Here is a 22,455-nt window from a genome sequence, read left to right as displayed (position 1 = left end):
TCAGCCACAACACCGTCGTACACGTCGATAAGTTGGCCGACACGTGAGTTTGGCACAGAACGTAACCGCGAGAGGAGGGGACCTGCATCAGGCGCTCGGTGGAGACGCTGCAAGTGGCACAATGCGCGCAGGTCCGCCGTGAGCGACGCAGGCCACGCACAAGCCTCCGCGAGGGTCTCGGCCACACGAGAGCCACGAGGCATTCCATGACACATGCGGATGACTAAGGCGGTGGTCCTGGTCGATCAGTCGCCACTGTGGCGCCTGGAGTTTGCAGATCGGCAGTGCGTAGTGGATGGCAGACAGAGCCATCGCCTCGTAGATGGTGCAGGCGAAGGCAGCGGGGCAGCCGTTGCCGCCTGCGAGTAGTTGGCGCACGGCCGATTCCACGCGACGCGTCGTCTGTCGTACACGTCGCACCGCCGGGAACCATCGGAGGCGATTGTCTATCGTCAGGCCGAGGTAGCGGACGTTGCTACTCCAAACTATTGGTGCACCATCCAGCAGAAGGCACGGAAGACGTCGTCGGGCTTCAGCACGAGGGTGGACGACGAGGGCCTCGGTTTTCGGCGCCGAGATCGCGAGTCCGATGTTTCTCACGAAGGCGGCCACACATTGGAGGGCCTCCTGCATGCAAGCGCGCACCACCGAGCACTTTCGGGTCGGACCACGCACATACAATGCGACGTCATCAGCGTACACCACTGCGCGAACAGGGAACACAGCCGTTTCTGGTAGGCACTTGACGAGCGGCGCGAGCACCAGATTAAACAAAAACGGGCTGAGGACGCTGCCCTGTGGGACGCCACAGCTGACAGATCGCGGCGCACTTGTCGCCCCGCCCACGCGCACAGTAAACGTTCGGTCAGTGAGGAAGGCCTGAACGTAGTTCAAGAGTTTGCCCTCAACACCTAGCGCGCGCACAGCACTGATGATAGACGAGTGGGGGAGCGAGTCGAATGCCGACTTTATGTCAAGGAGGAGTAGGATGGCCATTTCTCCATCGTGAAGGGCCTGCTCGAGGGTGCTCACGACTGCAGCAATGCAGTCGATGGTCGCGCGATGTGGCCGGAATCCACACTGCTCTGGTGGGAAAGCGTTGCGCACCTCCGCGATCCACTGTAGCCGGTAAAGAGCCATCTCCTCCATAGTTTTGCCCGCCACAGAAGTGAGAGAGATGGGCCTGTATGACGTCACCGATCGCGGCGGTTTGCCTTGTTTGAGGACAGGAATCACAGTCGCGGAACGCCATTCTTCCGGGAGGACAGCACTGGAGAAAACTCTGTTGAATGCATCCAACAAGAGTGGGCGCTGGGAGGCATCCAGGTTTCTCAACAGCTGATGAGTGATTTTGTCCGCTCCAGGGGCGCTGCGCTTGCGCTTTCTGAGGAGAACCCGTTCCAGTTCGTAGAGGGAGAAGTCCTCCTTGCAGAGAGAGCCAATGTCAGCTGAGGTGATGGGATCCACGGGAGGGAGCGGGGGTGCGGCGTTTGTCGTGACACCGCCAGCGCTCCCCGCTCTAGGAGGGGAAGGAGGCGCGAAAGAGGCGGCAAGCAGTTCAGCAAGCTCCCTTTCAGTGATGCCCTGCGCAACGGCTATGGCGAGCACTGGGTAGCGCGACACTTTCGGGTTTATCAGGACGCGCATGATGTGCCAGCCGCGGCGACGTCCTCGTGGATCACTCAGAGAGGAACAGACGCCCGTCCAGCTGCAGTCGCGTAGCCGCTGGGCGTGCCGCCGGCACACAGCGTCGAGTCGGTTGTACTCTGTCCATGCGCCGGGGGCCGAGGAGCGCAGCGCCCGCCGCTCCTCGGCGTTTGTCGTGACAATCATCACTGCTCTGCACGCTCGCGCACAGGTCACGGAAAAGTGGCCACCGTACAACACTGTATTCACGAACAGCACCACGGCTGGGGCGGCACGGGAGGAGTGTGATCGGGTAGTGATCAGAACCAGCAGTGATCAGAACCAGCAGGCTCATTCGCTAGAGCAAGCAAAGAAGAGAATGGGGAAACGGGAAACAAGCGCCGTTTCGGCGGAGTAGAGCAGATGCCGTAGAATGGGAGGAGGAAGAAGAAAAAAAAAGAAAAAAAGAAAAACAAATTTGAGATGGCAGAAGCGCAACAAAACGCAGAGCGCGGCTTCCGCGGCGCGCCTTTGAAGGTCGTCGGGAGCATTGTTGCTTTGCTTGCGTGGCAGCAATTACTTGCTGCGAGGGGTGCATCCGTGGCAGAGTAAGCCCGATCCCGCGCCTTTTGCGGTCACTTAAAGAGGGAGGAAAAAAAAGAAAGAAGGGGGGGGGGGGTCGGTGTTCTTTTGACGCTTACCCGTTGCGTGTGTGTGGGGGCACAGATTGTGCATGCGCACGAGGCCCCTTGTGAACTACACGTTAATCCTCGTGTCTGTGTCGAAGTGGCGGCGTGAGTACAAGAATCCTGCCCTGTTAGCGCGGCTCTCCGAGGCGCCTGTGGTTGAAAAATGTAGTGCGGGTCAGCCTATCCCATTTAAAAAATGAATTAATAAGTTAAGCAAACTGGTTAAAATATAGAAGGAAAGGAAGAAAATGAGAATAAAAACGAATAAAACGTTGAAAAATATAATAATAAAAAGGCAAAGGTAAGATGTGGGAAAGGTATACATTGAATACTGAAAAGTCGGAAAAAAATAAAACATACAAAAGCACATGTCAACAAAATTGCACAAAAGTGCAGAATATGCAAAGGTTTCCGGTTGGTCCGCTCCCCCAGATACTTGTTCGATACCATTTTAGCATACATGACGAGTTACAACTGTCAGGATTCCTTTTCCCGTCTACTAACTTTTGCATGACCGAAGAAACGAGAGGTTCCCCATGTTTTCATTTATGCCGTGTGTCACTGTTTCAAATTTGTGGATGAAATAGGACTCTCGTTGTTCCCGTTCACGAGTGCTGCGGAAGCCTGACTGCAGGAGGGTGACACGTATTTTGTCGAATGAGTGTTCTGGCAAACTCAGATGTTTAGAGGAAGGGAGATCTGGCAGAGTACGCGCGTGAGCTCTGTGGTTATTCAGACGTAGTCTAAACGCCGTCCCAGTCTGGCCTATATACTGCTGGCCACAGACATCGCAATGTAGCATATATACAACATTCTGACTGTCACAATTTAGAGGTCCCTTAATTTTGAATGTGAAGTCAGAGGACGAAGCCTTGGCAACACAGGTTGTGGTCATATGTTTGCAGACCTGGCAGCGCTGTTTTCCACATGGCCTGCAACCCGATTCCCTGTTTTCAGACTCGGTCGTCTTAGCTCTTACTAGGATGTCCTTTATATTCCTTCCGCGCCGGTAGACCACTCGCGCGGCTCCGTGAAAACTGAGGACAGGCGCGTACTCTGCTGTATAATGTTGAAATGTTTAGAGAGAATGTTGTTGAGGTGCGGTAGTGTGGACGAGTACGTGAGGACAAGGTTCGTTTGGTTTTTTGAGTGGCATTGTTTCGAGCCCGACAAAATTTTGTTTCTATCTAAACTCCTCGCCCGGCTTATAGCATCGTCGATGATACTCTCTGGGTAGTCCTTCGCCACAAGGGCCGTTCTAAGATCCTCGGCATGACCTTCGAAATCTGACACGTCCGAACAAATTCGGCGGTATCGATGGGCTTGTGAGTATGGTATGGCTGTTTTGCAATGACGTGGATGGCTACTCTTAAAGTGAAGGTATCGATGGCGATCCGTTGGTTTTTTGTATAGATTTGTATGGATGCGATTCTCATTAATTTTAACAGTGACATCAAGAAAGTTTATGGTTGATTTCGAGTAACTGTGTGTAAAAGATATTGAAGGGTGAGTTGAATTGAAATCATCTATGAACGAAAGGTGACTTTCCTCTCCGTGGTGCCAAATAATGAATACATCGTCTAAGAACCTTTTGTAGACGAGAGGCTTCAATGTTCTGGTTGCAAGAAAAGGTTCTTCAATAGATGCCATAAAAATATTCGCGTAATTAGGAGCCATCTTTGTACCCATTGCTGTACCGTTTATCTGGAGAAAATGTTTATTATCAAATTCGAAGTTATTGTGGCTAAGTACCAACCTCAGAAGTGTCGACAGCGTGTCCTCGTCTAAGCATAAGTGTGTACTAGCGTTCTTGAAAGCTTGCACCGTTGCAACAATGCCATCTGACTGTGGAATGTTTGTGTAAAGTGACACTACATCCATTGTCACAAGGATGCTATCCGCAGGAACCTCGAGTCCGATGATTTCGCGGAGAAAGTGGTTCGTGTCCTTAATGTAAGAGGGGATAGTTGGAACTATGTCCTTAATGATAAAGTCTAGCGCGCTTGACATTCTTTCTGTCACAGTGCCGTTGCTTGAGACAATAGGACGGCCGGGGTGGTTGGCTTTGTGGATTTTGGGGAGCAGATAAAAACGGCCTGGGCCAGGTTGAATCGGTCGCATTGCTTTGAGCATATCGGCCGTGATCTTTCCGTTCTTATGGAGCGAGTTTAGTTCGCGGTTTATTTCTGATTGGAATAATTTAGTGGGGTCCTCATCAAGTTCCGCATAGAAGTTCTTGTCCTCAAGTTGCCGGTAACCTTCTCTCAGGTAGTCAGCTTTATCTAGTACTACTACTGCGCCACCCTTATCTGCAGGCTTAATTACCAGATCCGCTCGACAGCCCAGGCACTCCAGTGACTTTCGCTCTTCCGAGGTGAGATTGTTTCGATACCGTTTTGCTTTTGAGCAAGCCGCTATGATGTCCTTTTGTACGGCCGAGATATACATATCTAGGTGTTTGTCCCGCTGCTCAGGCGGCGACCAAGTTTTTTCTGATGAACCGGGGAATGCTGTTCGGCTCGGTTTATGATCGTGAAAGTACTCCCGTAGGCGAAGGTTTCTGGCAAAATTATCCAAACCCTGATATAACTGAAATTCATTAAATTTGCCACTTGCCGGACAGAATGTAAGACCCTTTGAAAGGAGGCTTATTTCGGACGCAGATAACTGTCCAGAAGAAAAATTAATCACACTTGGAAGAGCTGTTTTTACGTTCTGGTTGGCCTTTATCGGTGTCGCCGGTATAGTTGCATGTGTAGTAGTGATTGTCTCAGTTACCCCATCCCGTTCTAGTTTGCGACGCTTGCGCTCTGTTGTCATTGCTGCTTTTTGATTTTCATATTCCACCAATTCATTAAGGTCCTCCTCGCTGAGATCGGCCTGACGCCTCATTGAAAGCTCAGCCTCTTTAATTTCGAGAGATTTGCGTTCACTGTGCTGAATAATTATTTTCATGAGCTGCAGCGATGCATCTTGAAGTGTTTTCTCCCACTTCGCTTGTTCTTCTCGATTTAATGTTGTCATTGCTGGATTTAGTTTTAGAGACAAGCCCTTCGGTACCGAATTAGCATTTAAATATGCAGTCAGCGTCGAATAGTGGAGATCGTACTTCACCCGTTTTTCAATTAACTTCCTAATTTTCTGAAATGAGCGGGAGCGCAGTTTGGGGGAACGGACCATACCTGAACTATTCGGCAGTCAGTTTACTTTCGGCTGCGCTGGTCGTCGGGCGGCTTCAGAATAGCTCCGGAGGTTGTACGTCGTCGTCGGCGATGTTGGGGCAATGACGGGCCTCGGGACCGGTGGCACGGGAGTGCGCGATGAGGAAGAGTCCGCGGGTGCCATGTTTTCGCCAGGCACCACGAGGACCAGCCGCTGGCACCCGCTGGTTTCACAGCCGGCCAGGAACGGTGCCCTGGCCGGTGCCGGCTCTCCGGTATATATATATATATATATATATATATATATATATATATATATATATAATATATATATATATATATATATATATATGGTGGGGTGAAATTCAATGGATCCGGTGGAAAATGCGGTAGAAAAACAGGTCGACAAACGTGCGAAACACAGGTTTTACTAACGTTTCGGCAGGAGGGCCTGCCTTCGTCAGAGTTCATTCACTCTGACGAAGGCAGGCCCTCCTGCCGAAACGTTAGTAAAACCTGTGTGTCGCACGTTTGTCGACCTGTTTTTCTACATATATATATATATATATATATATATATATATATATATATATATATATATATATATATATATATATATATATATATCTCGAAGAAAAAATCGCCTAGCAGCGATCTTTTCGCCGGAACACCGATGCTGCTGTGGCCTCAGCGGCTCTGCAACGTGCAGATCGTGGGTTGTTGGAACGCGTTGCGAGCTAGCATACCGACGAATAAACGCAGGATTTCTAGATATATCGGTCAAGATCCACTTTTGCGGTCGGATTATCTAACTTTGCGCAAAAATGTGATCGTATTAAACGCATGAAAACGCATTATTTCTAATGAATGTTGGCCGGGAATAAAAACAAAAACGTATTAGGCTGAAAAACGTATTATGCAGAATTGTATCAACGAGATTTCCCTGTATATATGTATATGCTCTAGATTAAGCGTTAGAAGAGGTGTTTGCGATTATCATAGTGCCTTGAAGCGAACTGTCTCTAGAACTGAACAAATGCTTATGAATGCTACACAAATACATTTATTATTCATGTATTAAAGATATGTGAGCTCAAAGTAAGTTACATTAGTTCACTCACTGGACTCAGAACCTCAGGCACGACGATGCTGTATTTTATTTTCACTACCATTTGTCTTATAAAGTAGACAAAATACATGGGTCTTTGCAATTAAAGATTTATGGTGCACAACTAAAAGAATGAAAATTGAGTGGAAAACTAAACAGACAAAGATGAACCATTACTTATTCACGAGCAGGTAGCTTCACACTCAGGTGCCTCGTCAAACAGTATGCTATGCCATGACGCTCTGTCGAACAGGGTGGTGACCCGTGGTTTCAGTAGGCGTTGCCCGTGGTGTTCAGTGTCTCAGTGAATTGCATTCAGCAGTACGACGATACCTGTTTTCTTCTGTTTTGCTGACACCCCGTCAACCCAACATTCGCGATTAAATCATTATACTTAAAATTGCAGAGTATAATTTCCCCGCTCAAAACACTACTCCCAAAAACTTCAACTGCAGCACTTGTCAGACGGGTGCCGCAGTGCGACCGTCGGACTGCCGAGAGGGGGCCTGCACCCTCCTTAAAATACGGATGGGGGGCCGGGGGGCCCGGCCCACCATCCGTATTTTAAGGAGGGTCTAGCCCTGGTAGTATGTCACTCTCAGTCGTTCATGGAGCAACAATCTTCAGCTGTTTTAGTTGTCTGTCACTATGCACTCTCCCGTATTTGTGACATGCTTAGTTCCATACACAGACATTTCCATGTACAGCTTATGGACCTCAAACAAAAATATAGGCATCTGCTCAGGAAAATACGTTCGAAAGTAATTAAAAATTCTCTTTGTCTTGATGGCCAGCCAGTGCACTATTTCTTTAATAATATTTGTTGCGTAAGACTATTTTTGTGAATGCGGGCCCTTCTCCTTGCGTTATTCACTTAAACGCTAAAGAGATCACTCTGTAATGCCGGGTTCAAATCAACTTACGTGATGTTACACGGCACCACGTTTTTCTTTCTTTTCTGTTCATCGCAGGCCTTCCGCCAAACAGTCGACGACATGGACATCGACAACCGCCACTTCTCCATGGCTGGTCTTAAGAAGCTCACTCTGGATCAGCTGTTCTTCATCTCCTATGCCATGGTATATCGATCAATCTTTGTTGCCAAAACACTCCGTTTAACCTTTACATAACGTTTAAGAAGAAGTAATGAATTTATGCCAGACAAATGAATAGGAAATGAACGATTTCTAAAAAAAATGTTTAAAGTGTTCACAAACTCCTACAAGAATTATAGGGTTGTGATAATTGGCGTGCAGAGCGAGGAGTTTAGGAATTGCAGAGTAATCCACGCACAATGCTTTTGTTGCAACGCCAGCGTTTGCCGAAGTGGACGCGAGACAGAACTTGCATGCTTCTTCTTTCTTGCCTTGTTCCCCCTTTGCCCCCTTCCCCTCCTTTCATGATATAAGTTAGAAGCGCACAATAAACGCTGGCCTTCCGCCTGGTGACACCGACTTGTTCATGTCTCCGGCGGCGTCTCTGCTGCCAACGTAACAGTGGCGACGAGTAGAAGCGACCCACGGAAAACGCCTATGCCGACGCTGGCCCTGCGTCGCTGGCCTTTCAACGCTGACTATACGACAGGAGCTCTGCAACGCTAACTCTGCGCGGGACCCAGCGACAGCCATGGCACATGGGCTCCCGGATTTCGACCAAGAAACAGATAAGTGGAACGCTTATCTTGTAAAAGTTGAAGCGTATTTTGAAGCCAATGAAGTTACTGATGAAGCTAAGAAGAGGGCATTGTTGATCGCTGCGCTGGGGTCTAAGACGATAGAAGTCTTATGCGGAAGAGTGGCGCCGCGTCAGCCGAACGCTCTCAGCTACAGCGAGGTGGTATCAACGATGAATGACATTTATGCTCCAACGCCTAACGAAATCTCGGAGAACTTCAAGTTTTTCCACCGTAAGCAACAAGAAGGGGAGTCCGTGAAAGCGTTCATTGTTGAAATTGGAAAGATTGCCCAGAACTTCAATTTTTCGTCTATGTTAGACAGAATGTTGAGAGACAGGATTGTATGTGGCGTTCGCTCAAAAAGTTTGCAAAAGCAGTTGCTGGCGAAAAGCGACTTGACTCTTAAAGAAGCAGAAGCCCTTTTTTTGGCTGCGGAAAGCGCAGAAGACGGTTCGCAGCAGATAGATAAGCACAATGATACTTCAACTGTTCTGAAAGTTAGCCAACGGCGCGCGTCCGATACCACAAGGACTGAGCAAAAAAATGAGCCGCGACAATGCAAATGCTGCGGCAAGTACGGTCATAAAGCTTCTACATGCTTTGAAAAGAGCCGTCGATGCTACAGTTGTGGTCGGCAAGGGCACTTGGCTCGCATGTGTAAAAAGACGGGCGGCACCGGAAAAACGCTAGCATTAACTACGGAAAATTCAAAACAAAGTGATGACAGTGACTCTAGCACATTGCAAATTTGGTCCGTCACTGGTATGGATCCTCTGGTTCCACCCATAAGGAAGTTCATCGTGTGGAATGGTGTCACCATAAAGATGGACGTGGATACAGGCTCTCCTGTCTGCACAGTTCCTAAAGCACCGTATGAGGCACATCGCGACCATTGGTTCCAGCTGCAGAATACTCACTTAAAACTTTCATGTTACTTAGGGAAACTGCCCGTGTTAGGCACATTGGCAATGAAGGCTTATTATATGTCAGCGGAGGTCGACTGTAACCTTACTGTGCTGGATTGTGAAGGTCCCAGCCTGTGTGGACGGGACTTATTGCAGAAGCTTGCAGCAGAAGGAACGCCGGTTGTGCACGTCACTACGCCACCGAGCGGGGCAAGCCAACAGAAGCCAGCAGGAACTGATGCCATATTCGCAGAATATGCTGACGTGTTCACGGAAGATATTGGTCTAATCAAGGGTCCCCCAGCTAGGCTTTACATCAAGGACACTGCAGTCCCGAAATTTTGCAAGTCAAGGAAAGTTCCTTTTGCACTGCTGGATAAGGTATCCGCTGAGCTGGATCGATTGGTAGAAGCTGGGATAATATCACCGGTACCGTATGCAGAATGGGCAACACCAATAGTACCGGTATTGAACAGCAACGGCGCCGTGCGCATTTGTGGAGATTTTAAGGTAACATTAAACCCTGTGTGTGAAATGGAGCGATACCCTTTGCCAGTCATAGACGACATCTTCGCGAACTTGCGAGGCGGAGAAAAATTCAGCATCCTGGATCTACAAGATGCTTACAACCAGATTGCACTGGACGAGAACTCGCGAAAGCTGGCTGTCATAAACACACATAAAGGGCTGTTTTGTTACAACAGGTTGCCTTTCGGAATTGCTTCAGTACCGGCAATATTCCAGAGAACGATCGAGTCCATACTGCAAGGCATACCCGGGGTGCAAGGGTACTTGGACGACGTTTTAATCGCGGAGGCTGCTGATAAGCCTTACGTAAGGCTTCGACAGGTTTTGCAAAGAATCATAGAACACGGCATTAAACTTCGCGCTGACAAGTGCCGGATAAACGAGGCCTCGGTGGTTTACCTAGGTCACCAAATCGACGCCGCAGGATTGCACCCAACAGAAAAGAACGCGGAGGCCGTCAGACTTGCTCCAGCCCCTCGGAATGTTGCTGAGCTCCGATCATTTTTGGGCATGCTGACCTTCTACAACAAGTTTTTACCGAACCTGCCGACTCTACTGGCACCCCTGTATCGACTTTTGGAAAAAACAAGCCGATGGTCATGGGGAGCAATAGAGAAGGATGCGTTTGAAAAAGCTAAAGAGGCATTGTGTACCGCCCCAGTACTATCTCATTTTGACCCGTCTATACAGCTGTTTTTATAATGCGATGCTTCACCCTATGGTGCAGGAGCCGCTCTCTTTCATCGAGTGGATGAGCAGTATAGACCGATAGGGTTTCGGTCGCGAACCTTGACCTCGGCCGAGAAAAATTACTCTTAGATTGAGCGAGAAGCACTGGCTTTGGTCTACGGCGTCACACGGTTTCGCGACTATCTACTTGGAAGAGAGTTCACTTTAATGACCGATCATCAGCCCTTGCTGGGTCTCTTGAGGGCGGACAAGCCAACCCCTACCATGGCAGCAGCTCGGATACAGAGATGGGCTATCACGCTAGGCGCCTATAGGCACCGTTTGCAGCATAAACCTGGGAGACTTTTGTACAACGCCGATGCACTGAGCCGTTTACCCATACCCTCACAGCATGCATCGGAACTGGAGGACTTCACGCCAGTCGTCCTATCCCTAGATCAGCAGGGCATCGCTGCTGTGCCAACTAAACAGTTGCAAGCACTAACGGCGACAGACGACCTCATCTCTCAAGTATGCAAATACACCCGCAGTGGTTGGCCACGGGGCGTTAAAGGAGACGGCGAGCTCTCAGAATATTATAAGAAGCGGTATGAGCTGTCGGCGGAAAACGACCTGTTGTACTGGAGTCATTGCGTGGTGGTACCTACGGCCGCCCGCAAGAAGTTTCTCATGCTACTGCATGACTGCCATCAGGGAGTGTCATCAATGAAGGCTAGAGCAAGACCGATATTTTGGTGGCCTGGGTTAGACCAGGACATCCAACGCGTAGCTGCCAACTGTAATAACTGCGTGCAAGCACTGCCTATGCCACCAGCACAAACTCCTGTAAACTGGCCGGAGACGGGCGAAAGGTGGTCGCGGCTCCATATTGACTATGTGGGACCTCTGCGTGGCAAGATGGTGTTAATTGTGGTGGATTCACATAGCAAATGGATTGAGGCTGTGCCGGTAGCACATGCCAATTCCCAAAGTACCGTCGAGATCTTGAGAACAATGTTTGCCCAGTTTGGAATACCACGTGCGGTGGTGTCAGATAATGGGACGCCTTTCACGGGCTTCGAATTCCGTCAGTTCATGGAGCGCAATGGCATTGTACATATCAGAACATCTCCGCATCACCCACAGAGCAATGGGCTGGCTCAGAGAGAGCCGCATATTCCTTCGGAGAGTTCGGCGGAGGGGCGGAGCCAATAACCATCCAAATTTAGCGGCGGCGCTGTCCGCCATTTTGTGCCGCGGCACTGTAAGCTCGTGGTGGCGTGCGCCCGCAACGCTCCATCTTTGACGAACCCTTTCTTCAGCGAGTTAAGGGGTTGATATACTCCAGCGTAACGTCGACGCGCGCGCACGCTCGGCACAGTGACGCTACGCTAACAAACGTGCAGCACTCTATAGGCCAACGCGCGATGCGACTGACGCGCCCAGCGTCCGTCAACGCGCCCCGGCTGCAGCCGGAGCGAGATGCTACATGCTGCATTCCACGCCAGCGACGTTATCCAGACTGAACTGCGTCTGTGTCTCTACGTGAAGAAGGGACGCCAAGTGCGCTCAATTGCGCATGCGTCAAGGCGGCGTAGTGCGTCGCGCAAGTGAGAGTATAGAGTGCTCTGTTTTCGCGTCAACGTAACGTGACGAACCTAGCGTCGCCAACTCCCGCCGCCGCGGGCTGACGCGAACGCACGTCGGAGTATAACAGAGCCTTTAGAGCAGCCTACTGCGCTGCAAGCCCCTATTGCGACGTCCGTGCAGGTCCACGATGTTCCACGCAGCCGACACGAGCACGAACAGCAGCAAAGACACACCAGGTCGGTCACAGAGGAAGCATAAATGCCGACAGCGACGTCACGGGTACAGCATCACGAGAAACCTCGGCACGAAATGGCGTAGGTGGCGCGGAAGCGCGCTGTTGCCAGACTGGCGGCGAGATCAAAAGAGCGCCGAACTCTCCCAAAGGGAATATACGGCTCTGGGCTGGCTGAGCGCGCTGTGCGGACTGTGAAGGACTGATTAAAGAAGATTGGAAACGCCGAGTTGACGACCTCCCTTGCCCGCGTGCTTTGTAACTATAGGAATACTCCTCAACAATCCGGACTGTCACCTTCGGAAAGGCTTTTGGGCTACCGGTTGCGCACAAGGCTGGACTTGTCTTTTCCTACCAGGAACCACCACAGTGTCTCGACCAAGCCGACGGAAGACACCGACTGGAATTTCGCCCCCGGTCAATCCGTCTATGTGCGAAACTATGGAACGGGCGACAAATAGACGCCGGGAAGGGTCAGGGCCACGATCGGTGCTCGACTTTTAGAAGTGGAGACTGAGGCAGGGATTGTCCGTCGCCATATGGACCAAGTACGAAGGTGCGACAAAGGATTGTTTTTGGAGAGCAAGGACACTCGGAAATCGGCGCTACCTGACAACAAAGCGACGACCGAAGACGCCAAGGACGCGTCTGCAGAAGCACTACTACGACGGTCAACGAGAACAAAAAATCACAGCATATCTACGGAGTGAATGACGATGAGTGGGCGAAGCTGCGGGGGTTCATCGGTAAACCGTGAATCTTCCGTGAATTCTGCCCAGTACATCATCACCGACGTGAGATCGGGCGCGTTTATACTAAAGGTTAGATGAGTTCTGACGACTTGCAGCTCACTTTAATTTTACATGTACGCTGTGAATTTTCATTGTTTAGAAAACCATTGCTTTCGAAAAATCTGGCGTCTTTCGTTAAGCAGCTGGCGTCTTTTCGTTTTGCTTTAGAAACATCTGGCGTTCTTTCGTTTTGCTTTTACAAAACATCTGGCGTCTTTCGTTGGTTTATTTCATCAATCAACGACGTTTTGAACAAAATTTTTATTGTTTAATCACGCACAGGGGAAATCTCACCAGGCACTACCTTGGAGGTAAACAATGGCTGCCAATGGGAATGAGAGACAGAAGTCGGCTTTTAGCTAACACTTACACTTCTACTTCTACTAACGTTTCCTACTGGAACATGCCAATGGCTGCTAATGGGGAATGAGAGACAGAAGAATTCGGCTTTTAGTTAACGCGCACGCTGCGAATTTTTTATTGTTCAACAACGCACAGGAAAAATCTCCCACCGGCACCACCTTGGAGGTCAAAGCGTAAGACTTGTTACGGACTACGACTACTACCACTACGACTACTACGACGACGACGACTACGAGGGACGAACGGGTGCCGCCTTAAGGAGCTTCGCCCCTAAAACACGGCATATCCACGGAGTGAATGATGATGAGTGGGCGAAGCTGCGGAGGTTCAACGGTAAACCGTGAATCTTCCGTGAATTCTGCCCAGTACATCATCACCGACGTGAGATCGGGCGCGTTTATACTAAAGGTTCGATGAGTTATGACGACTTGCAGCTCAGTTTAATTTTACATGTACGCTGTGAATTTTCATTGTTTAGAAAACCATTGCTTTAGAAAAATCTGGCGTCTTTCGTTAAGAAGCTGGCGTCTTTTCGTTTTGCTTTAGAAACATCTGGCGTTCTTTCGTTTTGCTTTTACAAAACATCTGGCGTCTTTTGTTGGTTTATTTCATCAATCAACGGCGTTTTGAACAAAATTTTTATTATTTAATCACCCACAGGAGAAATCTCACCAGGCACTACCTTGGAGGTAAACAATGGCTGCTAATGGGAATGAGAGACAGAAGAAGTCGGCTTTTAGCTAACACTTACACTTCTACTTCTACTAACGTTTCCTACTGGAACATGCCAATGGCTGCTAATGGGGAATGAGAGACAGAAGAATTCGGCTTTTAGTTAACGCGCACGCTGCGAATTTTTTATTGTTCAACAACGCACAGGAAAAATCTCCCACCGGCACCACCTTGGAGGTCAAAGCGTAAGACTTGTTACGGACTACTACTACTACCACTACGACTACTACGACGACGACGACTACGAGGGACGAACGGGTGCCGCCTTAAGGAGCTTCGCCCCTAAAAAACTGGTGGACCGTTATGGTTACTAAGGCGGAAGAAGTGTTGCAACGCCAGCGTTTGCCGAAGTGGACGCAAGACAGAACTTGCATGCTTCTTTTCTCTTGGCTTGTTAGCCCTTTGGCCCCTTCCCCTCCTTTCATAATATAAGTTAGAAGCGCACAATGAACGCTGGTTTTCTGCCTGGTGACACCGACTTGTTCATGTCTCCGGCGGCGTCTCTGCTGCCAACGTAACAGCTTTACTATATATCGAAGAAGAGCTGACATTTGGGCGAATTGGTGAACCTATAACCACGTGTGTGGTCACGTGGTTATAGTTTGTGCTTTAAAATATATGTTTCTGGGCAAATAAAGTTGTGAAAAAAGCGCTGGCGTTCGTGCCCCTTCTTCATCTCTGTCCTCGTTGTTCGCGCTGAATCCACCCAATATGTTCTATATATCGCGGGGGGATGCTCTACTTACCTGTCAAACGCCTTTGTCGTGTGCTTAGCTTGGTTAACATTGCATATTTTTCGAATTGGAGGGACGTAAATGAAGAACCAAATAAGAATTGCTATGATGTACTAGCCTTTTTCCGTCAAGTGTATGGAAGAGATGCTGTTATCTACCTACAGGCATAAAGGTGAGTATATGCTATGTCGACCCCTTTAAATGATATGATAAAAGTATAACCCGCGATATTGTGAGATGCTGCTAAGTACTTTCTCAAACTAGAGTTACGCACATCCTTAGCGTGTTGGCTCCTTCGTGTGTTATATAGTAGTGTGTGTGCCTTTGTATTCTATCTCCTATCCAAGCGGATAGACGTGACACCCGTTACAGGAAACGATTGTTAGTCCACGTGCCTTTCTTTCTGTGTGATTGCTATGTATTTGTTTGAATAATTATTGTTACTACGCAGGGATTTTGTGAAGAGCAGAAAGAAGACTTCCTTAAGAAGCAAATACTTCATGGTACAACAAGTCCACCAAAGTACAGGTAGGTAGAAACAAGTGATTTTTTGAAGCGGTATCACTGATTCTGTTGTAACTATAGGTGGGCGAAAGGAAAGCGCCTCTTCAAGTGTTAAGTTCAGGACCCCGGCTTTTGTTTTTTAGAAGTACCTGCGCAGCATGGCTATACCTACTAGCAAACATGACACAATCGGTGTACAAATGTTGCCAACTGGTGTAAAGATATAGACACTAATAATAATAATAATAATAATGCCTTTTATTTCTTCAAATAAAGCAGTACACGTGGCTAGGCCTGCCAAAGCCAATTGGTGGCTTGAGTAGCAGAGCCTGGCAGACAGCGAAACAAACCGAACGAATGTACCCCCAAATAATGCATTGGCTTTTATTACTCTTTAAATCTGCACGGCAGTGGTTTATGTAATGAGCGTTTTTTTAAATTGCCAGCAAAATAACGCCTTTTTTATGGGCAACGTTTTTGAAATAAGTGTCACCATTGTTATTGGACAGCCGCCTGCGTAACGTCAAAAATTATTAAGCCTTCGTTCCTAACCATATACTGTAGCGTATGATTTGTAGAGCGTAAACTAGTGCCGAAACCAGTCAAAGAAGTAGGTAAAAAGCCTACAGGGAGCCATTGACATGGTGTCCACAGAGTAGGCAAGACGTTGCCCTTGTTTTAATGCTCGTGGAAACCACCAGGCGGACTATTCCTTCGCATACTAATATGTACATTGGTCGTATAATGGTGCCGCAGGGTGAACCTCCCATTCAGCAACATGCCCTCATTCGCCAAAGCCTTCGGTTGCTCCGAGGACAGCCCCATGAACAGGACACTACGGTGCACCTTCTGGTGACGCGAGAGCTGGGCAGCCCGCTGCATTGTCGAGAAGCTCCCGTGATTCCCAACGCTTCATTTGCTCGTGTTGTCGCACCGGCTTAGTTTGTTGGACTGCGCTTTTCGAACATATGATCAAAATAAAGACGTCTTTTGCAGTTTGTATAGTAGTAGCAGTAGAGTTTGTATAGCGCCACTGTGAGCAGATGAAGCAGTTATCGGCCTGGCCCTTACCGCATAAGGCGCATGGATTTTGCTATAGCCAATAGCTTATCGTTGAGGATACGGATGCAGTTGTAATCACTGTGCAGCTCGAATGGAAGTGAAGACAGAGCTTCTGCAGATAAATGTTAAATGAAACCTTAGGCATCCTCTGTTACTGCTTTGGTTAGCCAAAGGAAATTTCGGCGGTAATTTTTTTGCCATTCTGTCTTGGTTAAAATGAAATACCTGATACAACCTATGTGTTTTGGCTCTTCTGAAGTATGGTAACGTTATTTCAGTAATGTTACTTCCTTCATGTTCCACTTAATTACAAAACCCGCACATATTGTCGCATATATAAGGTTGCTTTTGGTTTTGATTATCAGTAAGTTGATTCTGGATGACACATCACTTCACTTATTCCTGTCTGTATGCGAGACGTACGATTCAAGACACAGCAGAGGCTAACTGTAGTAGGTTGAGGATGCTTTGGCTAAAAGATAGCTTGCGAAAGATAGCGTTAAACTGTTATGCGGGCAGAAGGATGTAAGGAAATGACGGCCCTGCATATCAATAATCATATTTATGGCAGCGCTAAATCCTGGCTGTTCCATTAATCCCTTCGCGCTGCAAGGGCACTTGGCCGCCTTCACGGCAACATTAAACAAGCTTTGCCACACATGCGTGGTTCCAATTCTGGCGTTTGAATCTTCACTTTATTGTTGTTCAAGCAAAAATGCTTACCCGCTGCGTAATATCAGTCGTAACCATTGCAAGTCCCTAGTCGAAACAAAATAGCTACCTTCGCAGAGTGAAGCGTGCACCACCATATTCCCTGTAGTCATGATGTGACCTACGCAACGAAGGTAACTGCTCGCAACTGTTGCGATGTCTCATTACTTTGCAAAATATTGTGATCATATGTACTGTTCTGAACCTCGTTTTCAAATAGCGCGCGGCTTAGACACAACGATACGGCTATCAAGTGACAGTAGTGTGCTCCGCGGGGCGTCTGTTACTGCACATCGAAATATTGAGTGACATATGTTAGACGTTGCGTGTAATATAGCGAAGGTGTTATGTTGCATTATTTGGAGCGCATCTTAGAAACAGTCAGTGGACATCACGAGTCCAATAGGCGAGAAATTGTTCCAATGCCTAACGCCGTTGAGGATGGGCAAGGAAAAGCTGTGTCATGGGCCCCGTTTTGTCCTTTATGATAACAATTGTAGGGGTTTAACGTCCTAATACCAGGATATGCTTATAAGGGACGCCTTGTGGTGGGCTCCGGAAATCTCGACCACCGGGGGTTCTTTAACGTGCACCTATATCTATGTACACGGGCCTGAAGCATTTTCACCTCCATCGAAAATGCGGCCGTTGCGGCCAGGATTCGATCCCGCGACCTTCGGGTCAGCAGTCGAGCACCATGACCACTAGACAACCTTGGCGGGTGACCGTCTTTTACGGCGGAAGCCAATAGTGGACCTTTTTGTTATGCACTGGCCGGCTTTGTCGGAACATGCGGCTAATCAATATTGCACACCCACTTCTTGATTGCTTGAAGTACAGCTTCAAAGCGCCGGAGGTGTTCGTCGAAGTTTGAGGAAGACGCAACGGCGTCGTCCAAGTACACGAGGGACGTCTGCCACTTCAAGCCGGCCAGTACTGTATCCATAACCCGTTGAAAAGTCGCAGGTGCCGAGTAAAGACCAAAGAGCATGACCTTGAACTCGAACAGGCCATCTCGTGTTATAAAGGCAGTCTTTTTTCGGTCTCTCTCGTGCACTTCTATTTGGCAGTAACCAGTCTTGAGGTCCATCGACGAAAAGTACTTTGCGTTGTGTAATCGATCCAGGGTGTCGTCTATCCGGGGAAGGGGGTACACGTCCTTCTCCGTGACTTTGTTCAGGCGACGATAATCGACGCATAAACGTACAGTTCCATCCTTCTTCACTAGCACCATGGGGAATGCCCACGGACTCTTCGACGGCTGATGATGTCGTCGCGTGACATTTCGTCGACCTGTTTCTTAACGGTCTCGCGTTCTCGCGTCGAAACTCGGTACGGGCTCTGACAGATTGGTCGGGCAGCTTGTTCTGTTATGATGCGATGTTTCGCGACTGGGGTCTGTCGAATTCTTGACGACGACGAGAAGCAGTCCTTGAATTGCAGGAGCAGGACTTTAAGCTGGTCTTTTTTGTGCTTCGGGAGGCTCGGGTTCACGTCGAAATTTGTTTGGAGACTTCGAATTTGCGAAGAAGGTTAGGTAGCATCGAAGAGGGCGAAAGCATTACTGGCGTCCACGAATTCGTCGATGTATGCGACCGTCGTGCCAATTTTGAGGTGCCTGTATTTGTGGCTGAAGTTTGTCAGCACTACCTTTGCTTTGCCACCCCGCAGCTCGGCTATGCCTCTTGCGACGCAAATGTGACGGTTCAGAAACAGGCGCTGATCGCCCTCAACGACGCCTTCCAGATCTGCTCATTTCTGAGTGCCGACGGAAATGATGACGCAGGGGCGAGGGGGAATGGTGACCTGGTCTTCCAGCACATTAAAGGCGCGCTTTCCTGTCGGCGTGTACGGCGGTATTGCTTTTTTATGGATAGTGTTGTCGACTTGGATCTAAGATCGATGACTGCACCATGAAGGCTTAAGAAAAGAAGTCCATACCAAGGATGACATCTCTCGAGCAACGCTGCAGGACTACGAAGTTCGCGGGATAAATGCGGTCGTTAATGGTCAGTCTCGCTGTGCAGATTCCCTCTGGCGTTACTAGATGACCTCCAGCTGTACGGATTTTGGGGCCTTCCCAGGCTGTCTTAACTTGCTTCAGCTTCGTGGCGGTTGATGACAGAATAGCCGGCTCCGTTGTCGACGAGAGCTGTGACGCTGTGGCCGTTGATTAGAACGTCGAGGTCACTAGTTCGTCGTCTTGCGTTGCAGTTAGGTCGAGGCGTCAGGTCAGGGCTACGTCGGGTCGTTCAGGTGCTTCCACGTTGCGTCGTTAGGGCTTCTTCCGACCGCGCGGTTTGGTCGTCAGGGCTCTGTCTAGTTTGCGTCGTGTTTTAAGGTTTCGTCGTGGCGTCGTCGTCGGCGGCGGAGGGTCTTCGGTAGTTCATCGTGCAGCATCCACACCTCCTTCGGTTGCTGGCCTTAGTTTTCCGGATACGAGATCGCGGAATGGCCCCGGTTAGGGCCGCTGTACTGCTGTCGTCGCTGAGGGGACCGGTAGCGTCCTGGGAACGGCAAACACGACGCATGTCGAGGTGTCCATTCAGTGGCGGCCAAGTAGTCGGCGCGGGGCGTTGACGGCGAAGCCGCGTAGGCCCATCTGACGGTACTGGCAGCTGCAGTAGGTGTGGTCGGCTTCCCCGCAGTGGTAGCAGAGCCGGCGGTTGTCAGGGGCACGCCAAACGTCGGTTTTCCTTGGTGCGTAGCGCTGGCCAACATGACGACGGTATGGTGGCGGTGCTGGCGGCGGCGTCTGGCGACGGTAGTGCGGCTGTGCGACGTGTTGACGTGGGCGTGGAGAGGTAGCGTCGCGGCGGGCTACAGCAGCGTAGCTCACACTGCAAACGGGTTTGAGCCTTTTAGGGAGTTTCGGGCTCGACGCATAACGTGCATCCTAAAGGTACTACGCAAAATCCCCTTCAAAAGGAGGTTTCATTTACACCCTTTGTTAAGGGAGTGATAAGACGGAACTAAGGAGGTAAATTTGTGTTTTTATTGAACTTATTTTGGGGGCTTGAACGGAGTGCATTGGAAGTTTTTCTGGTTCTTTTCAGAGCTTTTAAAGCCTCCTTTTGGAGGTAAAGTTGGTGTTTTGATGTAACCCATTTTGGAGGCTTGAACAGAAAGCATTGATAGTTTTTCTGCTTCTTTTGAGAGCTTTTAAAGCCTCCTTTTATACGAGGCCCTAGAGCGGTCGCGAGATGAAAAAAAAGAAGTATATTTTAGGCACTATATTACGTTTACCAGCCGATTCCCGCTACTATTCATCACTAGGACATAATAGAGAATGGGCATCAAAGTATTTATGCACAACCATGACATTTGCATACAAGTACGCATGACACAGGAATCGAACTCGCGACCACAGGCACCGAAAACTAACACTATAGCCATTACTCCACAACGCACAACTTGCTCGCGTTTTTTTTTCGTGGGTTTATATATGTACCAATGTATGTACAAAGCGGCTGGTAACCGGTCGGCACAACTTCGAACTTCTGTTCTTGTGCCATCGGCGTGTGTTTGCTCTTGCGTAAGGTCAATACATAATTTGCGGGGCGTCATGCAGGCCAAGCCGACGTAAACACCCTCGGCTCCGAATTCTCCGGTTCACCGCGTCGTGCCGCTAGAGAAGAATTCGGCAGATCCCACGCACTGTGGGAATCGATGTAATGCGAAGCAGCCAGCAAAGAGCTGCATACATCGTCTTGTTTGGCTTTCAGCCAAATGAAATCATTCATGCCCTGGCATCTAGTCCACCATATATCGCATGTTTGCCATGCACGCATGCATGCAAAATCTAGTGTACACCATGCCAATGAAACGCATATTCTGGTATATAAATGCATGACCTGTCGTTTATGTTCATCACGCACTCGTGTCATGCCATACCAATTTTGGTATATATCACGTTAACAAAACGGCCGGAAGAGCACCATGACAGTGGCATGTAAATCATACCGTACATGACACGCATAACATGATTCGCATGTTAAGACCTCTCATTTATGTTCGTCATACAGTCACATCGCGCAATACCAATTTTGGTGTATATCGAAGGAGCGAAATGGCCGCGAGTGCACCATGCGTAGAGCATGTAAATCATGCCATACACGACATGAATATTATGGTTTTTCATGTTACCACCTGTCACTAATGTTCATCATACAGTCACATCGCGCAATACCAGTTTTGCTGTATATCAAGCTGTCGAAACGGCCGCGAATGCACCATGAGCGTGGCATGTAAGTCATGACATACATGGCATGCGTGTCATAGTTTTCATGTTACCACCTGTTATTCATGTTCTTCATACAGTCACATCGCGCAATACCAATTTTGGTGCATACCAATCTAGCGAAACGGCCACGAGTGCGCCATGAGCGTGGTATGTAAACCATGACGTACATTTCGTGCATGTCATGATTATCATGTTACCACCTTTCATTTACGTTCGTCATACAGTGGCGTCGCGCAATACCAATTTTGGTGTATGTCAAGCAAGCGAAACGGCACGAGTGCGTCATGAGCATGACATGTAAATCATGTCGTGCATGTCATGCATGTCATGATTTTCAAGTTACCACGTCTCATTTACCTTCCTCATACAGTCGCTTCGCGCAATACCAATTTTCGTTACATCAAGCTATCGAAGCGGCCGCGAATGCATCATGAGCGTGGCAACTAAATCATGACATACATAACATGCATGTCACGGTTTTCATCTTACCAACTGTTATTCATGTTCTTCATACAGTAACATCGCGCAATACCAATTTTGGTGTATATCAATCTAGTGAAACGGCCGCTAGCGCATCATGAGCGTGGCATGTAAATCAGGTCGTACACGACTTGCATGTCATGATTTTCATGTTACCACATCTCACATTCGTCATACAGTCGTGTAGCGTAACACCAATTTTGGTGTATATCACGCAAGCGAAACAAACGCGAATGCACCACGAGCGTGGCATGTAAATCAGGTCGTACATGACTTGCATGTCATGATATTCATGTTACCACGTCTCACTTACGTTCGTTATACAGTCGTGTCGCGTAACGCCAATTTTGGTGTATATCACGCAAGCGAAACAGACGCAAATGCACCATGGGCGTGGCATGTAAATCATGAAATACATGACATGCATGTCATGGTTTTCATCTTACCAACTGTCATTCATATTCTTCATACAGTCACATCGCGCAATACCAATTTTGCTGTATAAATATCTACTGAAGCTGCCGCTAGCGCATCATGAGCGTGGCATGTAAATCAGGTCGTGCATGACTTGCATGTCATGATATTCATGTTACCACGTCTCACTTACGTTCGTCGTACAGTCGTGTCGCGTAACACCAATTTTGGTGTATAT

General features: G+C 48.6%; 1 protein-coding gene across 1 annotated transcript in view; it reads left to right on the top strand.

Annotated features, from left to right (window-relative positions):
- LOC119390725 (neprilysin-1-like) overlaps positions 1-16,300 on the top strand; it is a 66,995-nt gene extending 50,695 nt beyond the window's left edge. Inside the window, exons 21-23 of the mRNA XM_037658411.2 lie at positions 7,556-7,663; positions 15,255-15,331; positions 16,064-16,300. Of these exons, the coding sequence (XP_037514339.1) occupies positions 7,556-7,663; positions 15,255-15,331; positions 16,064-16,163 (285 nt within the window). The 3' untranslated portion in view covers positions 16,164-16,300. The remainder of the gene's footprint in view (positions 1-7,555; positions 7,664-15,254; positions 15,332-16,063) is intronic.
- The last annotated feature ends 6,155 nt before the right edge of the window (positions 16,301-22,455 follow it).

Source organism: Rhipicephalus sanguineus, chromosome 4 (assembly GCF_013339695.2).
Source record: "Rhipicephalus sanguineus isolate Rsan-2018 chromosome 4, BIME_Rsan_1.4, whole genome shotgun sequence".
Taxonomy (NCBI): Eukaryota; Metazoa; Arthropoda; class Arachnida; order Ixodida; family Ixodidae; genus Rhipicephalus; species Rhipicephalus sanguineus.
Note: the sequence above shows the minus strand (reverse complement) of the source record. Positions and strands in the feature narration are given on the sequence as shown.